At 39.1% G+C, this 14,637-nt stretch overlaps 1 protein-coding gene across 1 annotated transcript in view; it reads left to right on the top strand.

Moving 5' to 3' along the window:
- LOC149281087 (inter-alpha-trypsin inhibitor heavy chain H3-like) overlaps positions 1 to 14,637 on the top strand; it is a 30,623-nt gene that overhangs the window by 3,611 nt on the left and 12,375 nt on the right. The window contains exons 4-12 of the mRNA XM_089499773.1: positions 406 to 568; positions 1,186 to 1,296; positions 2,529 to 2,657; positions 2,897 to 3,013; positions 12,146 to 12,314; positions 12,513 to 12,638; positions 12,730 to 12,911; positions 13,708 to 13,893; positions 14,226 to 14,347. Coding sequence (XP_089355899.1) covers positions 406 to 568; positions 1,186 to 1,296; positions 2,529 to 2,657; positions 2,897 to 3,013; positions 12,146 to 12,314; positions 12,513 to 12,638; positions 12,730 to 12,911; positions 13,708 to 13,893; positions 14,226 to 14,347 — 1,305 coding nt within the window. The remainder of the gene's footprint in view (positions 1 to 405; positions 569 to 1,185; positions 1,297 to 2,528; positions 2,658 to 2,896; positions 3,014 to 12,145; positions 12,315 to 12,512; positions 12,639 to 12,729; positions 12,912 to 13,707; positions 13,894 to 14,225; positions 14,348 to 14,637) is intronic.

Here is a 14,637-nt window from a genome sequence, read left to right as displayed (position 1 = left end):
ATCGTGAGAAGGGGGTTAGGGAGGGAGGGAGAGGGGAGATTGTGAGAAAGGGGGGAGGGAGGGAGAGGATAGATCATGAGAAGGGGGTTAGGGAGGGAGAGGGGAGATCGTGAAAGGGGGGGAGGGAGGGAGAGGGTAGATAGTGAGAAAGGTGGTGGGGGGCCCTTAACAGATTCTCGCACCGGGGCCCTGAGGTTTCTAGTTACGCCCCTGTTCAAAAACATCTATTCAAGGCATTCATCCTCAATATTTACCTACCTTCAAAACTTGTTTATGTGTATGTTAGTCTTTGAAGGTAAGCAGTCAGTTCTGCACTTCAGTGATTAGTTTACCACATGCAATATTTATTCAATAAATGTAGCTAATACTTTAAAGTTTCTTCAAAGTGTATTTTGCTTTGTACAGAGCATCGGGGAGGCTGTTTGAGAAATTTGGTATTTCAGTAAATGTGGCACCTAAAAGTGAAGTTGTCTTCATGTTGACCTATGAGGAGCTGCTTAGGAGAAAATTTGGACAGTATGAGATTCTCTTGAAGATAAAACCAAACCAGCTGGTGGAGGATTTCCAGGTGTGTAAACTGTATCCATGAAAGAGTATCTGTGAATGATTGAATTAATATTTGTGAATATGTGTGTGATAACATGGATGTGTAAGTGGCATGGCACAGGGAGGCTGTTTGAGGCAAAGATACCACAGGAAGGCTGTTTAGGGGCAAAGATGGCATGTCCTATGCTTCCAGTCTGGATGCTAGGCAGGTCGTGTGGATGGAATCTGGGTGCCAGGAATGGAATGATACTAAAGAAGAGGGGCTGGCTGGGAGGCATACATACACAATGTATGCCTGGCTAGGGGCATCACATAAATCAATACTAAAGGGAGGGCTGTCTGGTGGAATAAATATACAATGTGGGGCTAATTTTTAAGTTGATAATTTTGTATGGCCCCCCCGAATGATGTTAGAAATAACCAAATGGCCCTTGGCAGAAAAAAGGTTCCCCACCCCTGGTATACAGTGTATACCCCAAATTAAATATATTCACATACTTGTGTGCATATATTGGACATTCTATTATATTTCCTATAAGAATGAGTCCTAAGAAGTCTTAAGTCTGTAGGAATCCACGATGCCTCAGTTTCACTTCATCACACTCATGCTCGCATTTGGCTTTGTCATATGATGTACAGATTGAGGTTCACATCGATGAGACAAGGGCTTTAAGATTTCTGGATGCTGACGCTACATTTCTTACGAATGACCTGAGGCAAATGGTGGAAAAATCATATTCTGAAAATAAGGTGAGTGATAATAAACAAAAGTAAATAAATAAAATAAATACCAGACGCTTAACCCTCCACCAGCTACAGTTAATTGTCATGTTCCCTTATCACAAAAAACACGTACAAATAACCCCAAGCTCATGAATCACTATTTTTTTTAGGAATAATAAAAAGCCTAACTTCCAACATTCCAAATAGCCAAAAAGAGACGGTTTTGTTTAATGGCGTGTAATTAGGAGTGTGACTGGAAGGCTTTGGCATTACTAAGACATTCAATGTGATTTTTTGAACCATTGTTAGTGATTTATGTAACTGAATAAGGGATTTAGAAGACAGAAATGTATTATAATTTAACATTTTTATTTCTAAACTGCTTTTGCTTTTAGGTTTGTAGAATACTGTTTTGACCTCATACCTAGCAAACGTTCTGAGTGCCTGGAACAGAGGGCCATCAGGGATAGAGGATATCGGTCCTAAAGAGGAACTGTCCCTCCTTAAGAGCAAAACTTGAGAGAGAAGAAATAGTAATCTATACCCTGACAATGTCCTAACAATAATTTGCAGTACCGACCCTTTATTAAAAAAACCATGTTTAAAAACATACAAAAACAGCTTTATTTGTGTGTTTAATAAAAACTACAAAAATGGTTTACTATCTTAATGTGAGGCTTCCTTAGTACTACACTTTTTACCTCTGAAGAAGCCCCCGTAGGGCAAAAGACGTCAGGTTCATTGCCATTCAATTTGAATTTCTGACCCAGATTCTTTCTTAATTTTACTAAGGGTTGCACTTGTTTTTTTTAGATATATATTTTTACCAACTTGTGTATTTTTTGTTGTGATTTTAATCTATGACATATTTTGTATAGAACAGATTAGAATTGTATGTAAAATATACCTGGATATTCCTTTTCTATCCTGGTCTGCGCCCACACTAGCTGATTATATCACATTTCTAGTCTTCTCTTGCGGACATTGGGAACCTGTCATCTGGCAGTGGTAGATAGCAGCCATATTTTCCCTACAATTCCGTCTTTCCTAGAATACTCTCTTCTCTCCCTTAGCAGTGTTTCTTGCATTCCTGCACTATTTAGAATGTTTAGATTAGTTTGGTTTCCTTAGTATACCTGTACCACCAAAGCGGTTGGTGGTTTAAAGTCATTAATCTAAGAAAATTGAGTTTAGACCAGAAAGAGTAAAGGTTAGAAGCCAATTATAATATGTGTAATTTTTTTTTTTTTTTGTTACAGGGCCATGTCTTCTTTAAGCCTTCTTTGGATGTTCAACGTTCCTGCTCTGAATCTACGAGCACCCTTCTGAATGGGGAATTCGTTGTCAAATATGATGTTGATCGCTCAAATGATCTGGGTGAAATCCAGGTAGGACTAGGATGTTTAGTAAGAATTCCCATAATTTTCCAATAGTTGCTAAAAATGTTCATAAAATTATGTTGAGGTGTGGAAGCAGAAGCTTGTACCCAAAGAGTGAATTAATAGCTCAGAATAATCAGATAAAGTATAAAGAACTAGAAATGAATTATTATGCAGATTCTGGAATGAATAAATTATTTCTGGTTTGACTCTTTAATGATTACATCTTTCTTTTTGATGCCCTGTAGATAATAAATGGCTACTTTGTACATTTTTTTGCACCTACAAATTTGCCTCAGCTCCCGAAAAAAATAGTGTTTGTCATTGATGTCAGCGGATCTATGTCAGGACAGAAAATTAAGCAAGTAAGTCCACGGATAACCAATATTAAAGGGATCACACTGCGTTATATGAAATGTAAATGCTTTACCCATATTAGCTTTAGATTTTGTACTGGGGTGGGGGGGTGAGTAATGTAATGTCACCTTTATGCTCCTATTGTATATTTACTTATTAAGGCTTGTTAAGTATTTTAAAGAGACAACTCCAAATAACAGTTTGTATTGTCAAAGTAGTTTTGAAAGAAAATTGGCCACATTAGTCTTTGTCAAGTCCTGCCTCTGCCTGTAGCCCATGGAACAGCGCAGCTAGGTGGAGGGGGGCCTTGACTGAGTATTTCTACCCAAGCCCCGATTTTGTATTGCAGGTTAAAGGGGGTCTTCTCATCAGTTTCACAGTGACGAGGGTAATCAGAGTAATGTGGAATAATGATCTGTTAATAATAGGAAATAGCTTGGTTGGTTTATGTTGGTGGTTTCGAGTTGGTCTGTGGCTCAGAACCTGTTGTGGCAAAGGGGCATCCCACCATGTTCTTTCATTGTTGTGTTATTGTCATGTTTTATGTAAGGGGAGGGGTGTCATTGTAAGTGGGTAATTGGAGATAAAATGGAGGTGGATGTATTGAATCATGTTTGGTGGTAATTCTGACAATGACTTTATTGTATTAACAATTGTATTTGTGGATCTGTTTCCCATACATATTAAACTGTGGCCAATTTTATGGCAAGACAGGAGGCTTCATATTTGCATAACTTCTTTACTCCAAAACCTCCAGCAGCAAAGAAACAGTTAACATGTAATAAAAAGTGACCAATAGGAAAACAGGAAAAAGTTCATAAATATCACTCCAAAACAATCCCACTTCCTCTTCTTTGCTGCTGGCCTCCAGGTGAGCACTCTCCATGCTAGCCTGCTACTCTGTACGGCTAGTTTGACATACACACACATATATATATATATATATTTGATGTTCATTTATTTCATCTGTACACTTTATTTTATAGGTGTGTTTTTCTCTATTTCTATATTTTGGGATTACCCATCAGCTTGTGTCTGTGTGTTTAGGTGGGCGTGATGGGTTTATGGAGTATCTGGGCCCATGAATTAGAGTTAGAGTTAGGGACACTTGACTTTCTCAAAATATTTTTCAAAGCACACGTTTCTTTTACCTTAAAGCACTCTTCCATAAGACCATCAGCAAGGTTTTATGAAACATAGGTCCTGTCAAACTAATTTAATTGCATTCTACGAAGAAGTAAGTAGAAGTGTAGATCAGGATGTCGCAGTGGATGTAAATTACTTATCCCTATTCCCTATAGGAAAAACGTTTTACCAGTAAATGTTAATTCATCTAAACTATTTTTTTTTAATAAAAGCTATGATTGAGAAAAATATTTTGGTTTTATTTCCTTCTATTATGCACATCTGCCCCAGAAATGCCTTATACCCCCTATATGCCACTGTGCCCCATGATATGCCTTTTAACCCTCTAAATGCCACTGTGCCCCATGATATGCCTTTTAACCCTGTATGCCACTGTGCCCCATGATATGCCTTTTGACCCCCTATGTGCCACTCTGCCTCCAGAAACGCCTTATGCCCCTATATGCCACTCTGGCATTTAGAGGGTTAAAAGGCATATTATGGGGAAGAGTGGCATATAGGGAGGTTTAAGGCATTTAGGCGGCGGAGTGGCATATTGAGCGTTAAAAAGGCATTTCTGGAGGCAGAGTGGCATTAAGGGGGTTAAAAGGCATTTCACAGAGCACTCTGCCTCCAGAAATGCCTTATGCCCCCCATTTAACACTCCCCCGCCCCCCCCCAACTTACCGGTGCTTCTGACTTCCCTGTCATGAAGCCGGGGCAGCGTGAAGATCCCACGCACTTACGCTGCAGCCGGAAGGAGGCGTGGCTAGCAGCGGGGGTTGTCTGCGTCCATCGCGCAGACCTTCCCCGACTGTCAGAGATCAGAGTTCCCCGCACCGGTGCGGCACCGGTACCGGTGCGGGGAACTCTGATCTCTGGCAGCCTGGGAAGGTCTGTGCGATGGACGCAGACAACCCCCGCTGCTAGCCACACCTCCTTCCTGCTGCAGCGGAAGTTGTCTACGCGAATTGCGTAGACATCTACACGCTGCCCCAGCTACACACCGGGCACTCGGAAGCACTGGTAAGTGGGGCGGGGGGGGGAGACAGGAGGATCCAGGTCCCCTGCAGCTGCGGGGGATCTGGATCTTAGTCGTCTCATAGTCAGACCTATTTGAGGTCTGATTATAAGACGACCCCGATTATAAGACGAGGGGTATTTTTCAGAGCATTTGCTCTGGAAAAAACCTCGTCTTATAATCGAGCAAATACGGTATTTATAAATGACCTGGCAATAGGCGTTGAAAGTCATGTTTCTGTGTTTGCAGATGACACTAAACTCTGTAAAGTAATACAGTGCTGCAGAGTGATCTGGATAGACTGGGGGACTGGGCACACAAATGGCAGATGAAATTCAATGTAGATAAATCTAAAGTTATGCACTTCGGGGTAGGGAATGCACAAGCAACCTACTCCCTAAATGGTAGTGAGTTAGGGGTAACGACAAATGAGAAGGATTTGGGAATTGTTATAGACAACAAACTAGGCAACAATGTGCAATGTCAGTCAGCAGTAAGGTATTGTCGTGTATAAAAAGGGGCATCAATTCGCGGGATAAAAATATAATTTTGCCTCTGTATAAATCAATGGTAAGGCCGCACCTTGAATATGCTGTGCAATTTTGGGCACCTATTCTAAAGAAGGATATAACACTAGAAAGGGTGCAGAGGCGGGCTACAAAATTAATAAAAGGAATGGAGCACTTTAGTTATGAAGAAAGGTTAACTAATTTAAATCTGTTTAGTTTAGAAAAACGTTGCCTCAGAGGGGATATGATAGCATTATATAAATATATTCGTGGGCCAATACAAACCATTGTGTGGAAATCTGTTCATAAACAGGACTATGCATAGGACACGTGGTCATGCGTTTAGACTGGAAGAAAGGAGATTTAGTCTAAGGCAGAGGAAAGGGTTTTTTACAGTAAGGACAATAAGGATGTGTTATTCTCTGCCTGCAGAGGTAGTTTTATCGGAGTCTGTACAGACGTTTAACCCCTTAAGGACCAGGCTGTGTTTTACCTTTTGTACCATTAGGACCGAGGCTGTTTTAACACTTTTGCGGTGTTCGTGTTTAGATGTAATTTTCTCTTCACTCATTTAGTGAACCCACACAAATTATATGTTGTTTTTTTCAGGACAAGAAGGGCTTTCTTCAGATACCATTGTTTTAATCATATTATCTAATTTCCCATAAAAAAAATTATAAAATATGATGAAAAATGTAAAAAAAAACCCCACATTTTCTGACTTTTACCCCAAAAATCTTTTACTCATCCAAAAAAGCTAATGAAAAAACCTACTAAATATATTCTACTATTTGTCCTGAGTTTAGAAATACCCAATGTTTTTATGTTTTTTTGCTTTTTTCTGCACGTTATGGAGCATTAAGTACAAGTAGCGTTTTGCTATTTCAAAACCATTTTTTCCAAATCTGGTAAGTCTTCCCCCCATGTGCCATTTTGGGTATCTTTGAAGCCGGCCAATGCAATTTACCCCATCAAATCATATATTTTTGAAAACTAGACACCCCAAGGTATTTCAAATGCTAGAATTTTAACTCTTTCCATGCACTAATTCTACCACCAGTCTTTGTCAAACTTTGTGGTAGTAATTTATTTTGTGTTTTTTATTGCTAAAATTGCTCTTCAGGTATGGATTTACAGCTCCTGGTATACATCACTTTCAAACAACACCCCAATATGTGTTCAGCAACATCTCCCGAGTACAGTCATACCCCCCATGCATGGGTTTGTCGGGTTGTTTGGGAGGTAAAACGCCACATTTAGGAAGTGCACATTTTTTAACTTGGAACTTTTACATCTAGTCATTCTGCCACCATGTCCTAATAGGACCATCTTTGAAGCCGGCTAATTCAATTTACCCCATCAAACCATATATTTTTGAAAACTAGACACCCCAAGGTATTTCAAATGCTAGTATTTTAACCCTTTCCATGCATGAGATTCTACCACCAGCCTTTGCCACACTTTGTGTTAGTATTTTTTTTGGTATTTTTTTTTACACAAATTGTACTTTGGGTATACATTTATAGCTCCAGGTATACGTCACTATAAAACACCCTAATATGTGTTCAACAACATCTCTCGAGTACAGTGATACCACCCATGCATGGGTGTGACTGCTGTTTGGGGTTAAAAGGCCACATTTGGGAAGTGCGCTTTTTTTTCCCTATTTTGGTCAGTCTGTGCCAATGCCCTATCTTTGAGCCTGGCCACTACAATTTACCTCATAAAAGCATATATTTTTGAAAACTAGACACCCCAAGGTACTTAAAATGGTAGTATTTAACCCTTTCCATGCATCATATTCTACCACCAGCCTTTGCCACACTTTGTGGTAGTATTTTTTTTTTGTATTTTTTTCACACAAATTGTACTTTGGGTAAAAATGTATAGCTCCAGGTACACGTCACTATCAAACAACACCCTAATATGTGTTCAGGAACATCTCCCGAGTTCAGTCACACCCCACATGTATGGGTTTGTCTGGTGTTTGGGGTTAAAATGCCACATTTTGGAAGTACGCTTTTTTTCCCCCCATTTCGGTCAGTCTGTGCCTATGCCCTATCTTTGAGCCCGGCCACTCCAATTTACCCCATCAAACCATTCATTTTTTTAAATTAGACACCCCTTGGGTATTTGAAATGCTTTTATTTAAATTTTTCCACGTCAGGATTTTTGGGAAGATACAGCGCTAATTTTAGCACTTGCTCATAATAATAAACTTTATTTTTTTATTTTACTCTTTTTGGACTTTTTTTTACATTTTGCTGGAACTGGATAGTTCCTCTAAAGCATAATAATTTTTAAATGTTACCATGTTTTTTTTAAGCTTTTTCTTTTTTTTAAATATTTTACTAATCACATAGTGATTAGAAAGCTGGGCTCCATTGACTTGTATGGTTGAATGCAGTACCTGTATTCAACCTGCAAGTGGAGCCAGAGTTCTCTAGAGGGTCTGGAGACCGTCTAGCAAACTTTTTCAACTTTATTATTTTTTTACCTGGGCCGCCGCCATCTTGCGGATGGCGAAGACTGCGTGCAGCTGCGGTTGTGACCGCTCTCCGGAGCGGTCACAGCCCGCCCTGATCGAGGCATTCCAGCGACAGCATTGAAGTTTAGGAGGTGATCGTTGATCGCCTCCTAAACGCTTTTAAAACGGGCGTCCGCCGCCATACAATGTATGGCGGATGTTGACGCCCCGGGGAGGGGCCAGACATGGCCCATCATGCCGATCTCGGTGTTGCTGAATGCCTCGACATCGAGGCATTACAGCAACACCGTTTAAGCTTAGAAAGTGATCGTTGATCACTTTCTAAGCTTGTTTAAGTCTGATGACGTGTCAGGCACGTCATAGGTCGTTAAGTGACCGTTTTGCATGACGTGCCTGACCCGGCAATGGACGTTAAGGGGTTAAGGACAATAGGGGTTTCTACTCGTAGTATATTGTGGGACAATGGCTCTTTTAACATTTTTCAGTGTTGCTGTTTAGCTGTGATTTTCTTCTTTCTCATTTTGTGCTCCCACACATATTGTATATTGTCTTTTTCAGGACAAACAGGGCTTTCTTTAGATACCATTATTTTTATCATATCATCTAATTTACTATAAAAAAAATGATAAAATATGGGTATTTTTTGTAAAAAAAAAAATATTTTTTCTCACTTTTTAACCCCTTCGCGACCTTTGCCGGTTCAGGACCGTCATGACATGAAGGTCACTAAATGACCTTTGACGGTCCTGAACCGTCAAAAAGTAAAATAAGCTTAGAAAGTGATCAACGATCACTTTCTTCGCTTAAACGGCGTTACTGTAATGCCTCGATGTCGAGGCATTCAGCAAGGCCGAGATCGGCATCGGGGGCCATGTCTGGCCCCTCCCGGAGGCGTCAACAGCCGCCATACATTGTATGGCGGCGGACGCCCGTTTTAAAAGCGTTTAGGAGGCGATCAACGATCGCCTCCTAAACTTAAATGGTGTCGCTGGAATGCCTCGATCAGGAGGCATCCAGCGACACCAAACACTTACCTCTGGGTGGGCTGTGACCGCTCCGGAGAGCGGTCACAGCCGCCGCTGCCGGTGATCTTCGCCATCAAGCAAGATGGCGGCGGCCCGGGAAATAAAACAATAAAGACGAAAAAGTTCGCTAGAGGGTCTCCAGACCCTCTAGAGAACTGGCTCCACTTGCTGGTTGAATACAGGTACTGCATTCAACCATGCAAGTCAATGGAGCCCAGCTTTCTAATCACTATGTGATTAGTAAAATATTCAAAAAAAATAAAAAAAAATAAAAAATGGAAAAAAAAATAAAAAAAAAATGTGCTAACATTTAAAAATTATTATGCAGTGATGTCACTAGATGAACCATCCAGTACCAGAAAAATGTGTAAAAAAAATATAAAAAAAGTATTAAAAAAATAAAATTAAAAAATAAAGTTTATTATTTTGAGCAAGTGCTAAAATTTCTCAAAAATCTCAACAAAGAGTTAAAAAAAAAGCACTTCAAATACCCAAGGGGTGTCTAATATATAAAAAAAATGGCTGATGGGGTAAATTGGAGTGGCCTAGCTCAAAGATAGGGCATAGGTACAGACTGACCAAAATGGAGAAAAAAAGCGCACTTCCCAAATGTGGCATTTTAAATCTGAAACAACCCGACAAACCCATGCATGTCGGGTATCACTGTACTCAGGAGATGTTCCTGAACACACATTGGGGTGTTGTTTGACAGTGGCATATACCAGGACCTGTATATCTATAACTAAAGTACAATTTGTGTGAAAATAAAATAAAAAATTACTATTACAAAGTTTGACAAAGTGTAGTTCTATAATTGGTGCATGGAAAGGGTTAAAATAACAGCATTTGGAATACCCTGGGGTGTCTAGTTTTCAAAAATATATGGTTTGAATGGGTTAAATTGAGTTAACCGGCTTCAAAGATATTCCAAAGAGGAGAGGGAGGCACAATGACCAAATGACCACCTGAATTACGCATGCCCCAAAAGTAGCCTTTTACCAGCCAAACAATCTGACAAACCCATGCATGTGGGGTATCGCTGTACTCAGGAGATGTTGCTGAACACATATTGGGGTGTTGTTTGACAGTGACATATACCAGCACCTGTATATCTATAACTAAAGTACAATTTGTGTGGGAAAAAAAATAAAAAAAATTACTATTACAAAGTTTGACAAAGTGTAGTTGTATAATTGGTGCATGGAAAGGGTTAAAATAACAGCATTTGGAATACCCTGGGGTGTCTAGTTTTCAAAAATATATGGTTTGAATGGGTTAAATTGAGTTAACCGGCTTCAAAGATGTTCCAAAGAGGAGATGGAGGCAGACTGACCAGATTTGTTAAAAAAGATTTGGAAATCATAAAACGCTACTTGTACTTATTGCCCTATAACTTACAAAAAACAGCAAAAAAACATAAAAACATTGGGTATTTCTAAACTCAGGACAAGTAGTAGAATCTATTTAGCTAGTTTTTTTACTTGCTTTTTTAGGTGAGTAAAAGATTTTTCAAATAAAAGTCATAAAATGTGGTTTTTTTTCAATTTTTCACCGTTTTTTTAATTTTTTTTATAGTAAATAAGATGATACGATCAAAATAATGGTATCTGAAGAAAGCCCATCTTGTCCTGAAAAAAACAATATATAACTTATGTGGGTACACTAAATGGGTGAGGAGAAAATTACAGCTGAACACAAGCACCACAAAAGTGTCAAAACAGCCTCGGTCCCACAGGGTACAAAACGAAAAATGAGCCCGGTCCTTAAGGGGTTAAACAAAAAAGTTTTACTCATCTGCAAAAACTAATGAAAAAAAACTGCTAAATAGATTCTACTATTTGTCCTGAGTTTAGAAATATCCAATGTTTTTATGTTTTTTTGCTTTTTTCTGCACGTTATGGGGCAATAAGTACAGGTAGCGTTTTGCTATTTCAAAACCTTTTTTCCACATCTGGTAATTCTTATTCCCTACTGGGGTATCTGAAGCCGGCCAATGCAATTTACCCCATCAAATTATATATTTTTAAAATCTAGACACCCCAAGGTATTTGAAATGCTGGTATTTTAACCCTTTCCATGCACTGATTTTACCACCAGCCTTTGTGGAACTTTATGGTAGTAAAAAGTCTTTGTATTTTTTTCACACACGTTGTACTTCAGGTATAAATGTATCGCTCCTGGTAAATGTCCGTGTCTAACAACACCCCAATATGTGTTCAGTAACATCTCCTGAGCGCAGTGATGCCCCACATGCATGGGTTTGTTGGGTTATTTGGGAGGTAAAAGGCCGCCTTTGTGAGGTGTGTATTTTTTTGCCATTTAGACATCTGATCCTACTGCCCCCATACCCCATATTTGGGACATCTTTGATCCCGGCCAATGCAATTTACCCCATCCACTCATATATTTCATACAACTAGACACCCTATGGGCATTTGTAATGCCAATATTTTAACTCTTTCCATGCTGGAATTTTTGTGAAGATAAAGAATTGTAGGACTTGCTTATTGAAAACTTTTTTTTTTTTGGTGACAGTGAAGATTTTTACATGTTACCATATTTTATTTAAATTTTTTTTGTAAAAACAAATAAAAAAATAATCTGGATAGACCCTCTGTGAACTTATATCTATTGTTAATGCCAGCCTGTGAATGACGGCAACGTCACCTATTCGGGGATATAATCTTTAATTATGGGGAAACAGTTTATTGATCCAAGGAGAAATCTGACTGCCATTTTGGGGTCAAGAAGGAATTTTTTCCCTGGTTAGTGCAAAATTGGAAAGAACCAAACTGGGGGGCTTTTTTTGTCTTCTTTTGGATCAACAGCAACAAATTAACAGATATAGGAAAGGCTGAACTTGATGGACGCATGTCTTTTTTCGGCCTATATAACTATGTAACTATATATAATATGCTTAACAGAAGCATCATCTAAAACATGGATCATAATATACGTGTTTTTCATTTCAGACTAAAAAAGCCATGTTGAGAATAATAGAGGACCTTAACTCAGAAGACAATTTCAACATAGCCAACTTTAACTCTACGGTGGTTTATTGGAAACAGTCTCTTGTCAAGGCTGACAGGATAAACGTTGAGCATGCAAAGAAATATATCACCTCATTAGGTGCTGGTGGAGGTAATCATCAAATCATTATTAGTGAATTATTGCCAACTCTTGCATACACAGCTGGGTTGTGTGCTTGTATCATGTTGATTTTTTTTTTAAGCCATTGGTCAGGACCGGGAACAGTTAGATGACCTAGTATTCATCCTTCAACCAGAAGCCTTAATGGGGTCTTGCAGAGGTTAATGATGTGTGTTGTTTTCTCTACAGGGACCAATCTGAATGAGGCGCTATTGAGTGCAGTAAGGCAAATTCTTCAAACGAGTCCAAAAGGTGTTATACAAGGGTCTAGTGCCCCAATGATTATTATGCTAACAGATGGAGACCCCTCTGTAGGTGCGATGGGAATTTTGTAACAAATAAGTAGAGTTTTCATTGCTTCTGAGTTCTGCCATAGTAACTTAATACTCTGTGCAAACACACTTAGGGGAAACACAGGATGACAAGATCCAAGTAAATGTGAAACAGGCCATCAATGACCAAATCTCTTTATACTGCCTGGGTTTTGGTCAGGATCTTAATTACAAGCTTCTGCAGACCTTGGCTTTGGAAAATGGAGGTGTTGCCCGAAGGATCTATGAAGATTCAGACGCTGACCTTCAGCTGCAGGTATGATAGCTAAGCTTATCTAGTCATGACGTGGGAATCACTGTGCATATTTGCATATGCTGACCACAAAAATTGGTCTCTTAATTTTTAACTAATAGCATAAGAATATCTGAGTATCCATATACAGTAGATACACACAGGCTCCATCTGAAGGTAGACAGGAGAGATCTAGGAAAAGTATCTAGTCTGAATGCCAAACTGCAATAACGTGCACAAAACCTATGTGAACATGTATGGAGTTCCTTAGGTTGTGTATAAATCCATGTGTTGAGTATAAGATGGATCACCTTTTGCTTACCTTGAACAGCCCTTGTGAATAATTTATCAGTGGGAAACAGGTCTTAGTGGCTACAAACAGATGATATCAGCATTGTTTTAAAAGCAGGTGTGTCTCTGCCTGCTCCACTTGCAATATTAAGTGTACATTTGTAAGCCATATGCATGGAAATATACTGTGCAGTTTGCAAGGTCATGTCCCATTGAAGTCAACATTGCCACTATACTAGTGGCAGCTCGCAAGTTAAATTCCCATGATGAGCTTAACAACAGGCAAGCTTGTGCTTTTATCGATGAAGTGTACAAAAGTACTCATTTTCTAAAATCATGGTTTCAATGTGTATTGTAAGCATTCCAGAAACTGAGAATACCTTTAACTACCGCTACTATGATTCTTTGTAGTCTTTCGAAACCAGCTGAACATTTACCTTTTGGACCTTCACTTGTGACTTCTCTTCATCCTCTTGGCTACAAAGACACCTGCATTCAAGTTCTATTTATACTCAATTTCTTTTTGCAGGGATTTTACAAAGAGGTTGCATATCCTCTTCTGACTGGAGTTCAGTTGACATACCCTGAGAATGTTGTCTCGCACCTCACCAAAAGTACTTTCCCGCTTTATCACAAAGGGTCAGAAATCATAGTAGCTGGGAAGGTCAGCGATAATGAGCTTACTGAACTCCCCACGGAAATCACGGGATATGGGGTACAGCTAATCTGTTTGTTGAAAATATTATATTTTTAAAATTAATATACCTGAAAACAGCGGATTGTGTGATAATTCATCATAAAAAAACTGTGCATGTTTTTCACTCCGGAATAATAATTTTCTGTGATATTCTCCAGAAATCTACCAGTATCAATAAAATAGATCTAAAAATAGCTTAACTCCACATCAGATTTTGCCTTTTTTTACAAATCTATAGGGAGTCTATGAAATTAAGAAAGCCCCTTGTACCTGCAGTGGTATGGATGTAGGAAAATGCATTGGTTCCTGGTCATTTCTTGATTCTGGTTCATGTCATATATCCTCCACAGGTAGATGAACACCTGTCCTTTACTACAACCAGCTTAGATGGTGTGCCTCAAAGATACATATTTGGAGAATACACAGAAAGGCTTTGGGCTTATCTTACTATCCAGCAGTTGCTTGAGAAAGAGTGAGTTTCTACAAAGAAAAGCATTAAGCTGGTATTAAGTGAAAAAATACAGAAATGGCTACTGGGTGGGCATACACGCACCCACAGCCCTCTTCAGTATTTCTTAGAATGCTGTGCGTGTCCAGCATTCTGGAATAGAAGGAAAGCCTGGGTGAGCGTCCATAGTGGAAATAACCATAAACTGGTATCTGCAACATTTTGGTAAATAGAACTTCTTATTTCGCTAGCACAGCATATATATAATTATATATATATATATATATTTTACCATGCTTTTTTGAAGGTTCTTG

The sequence above is a fragment of the Sceloporus occidentalis genome, unplaced genomic scaffold, assembly GCF_023333645.1.
Source record: "Sceloporus occidentalis isolate IW3139 unplaced genomic scaffold, rSceOcc1.0.p SCAF_139, whole genome shotgun sequence".
NCBI lineage: Eukaryota > Metazoa > Chordata > Lepidosauria > Squamata > Phrynosomatidae > Sceloporus > Sceloporus occidentalis.
This window is presented reverse-complemented; position numbering and strand designations above follow the sequence as displayed.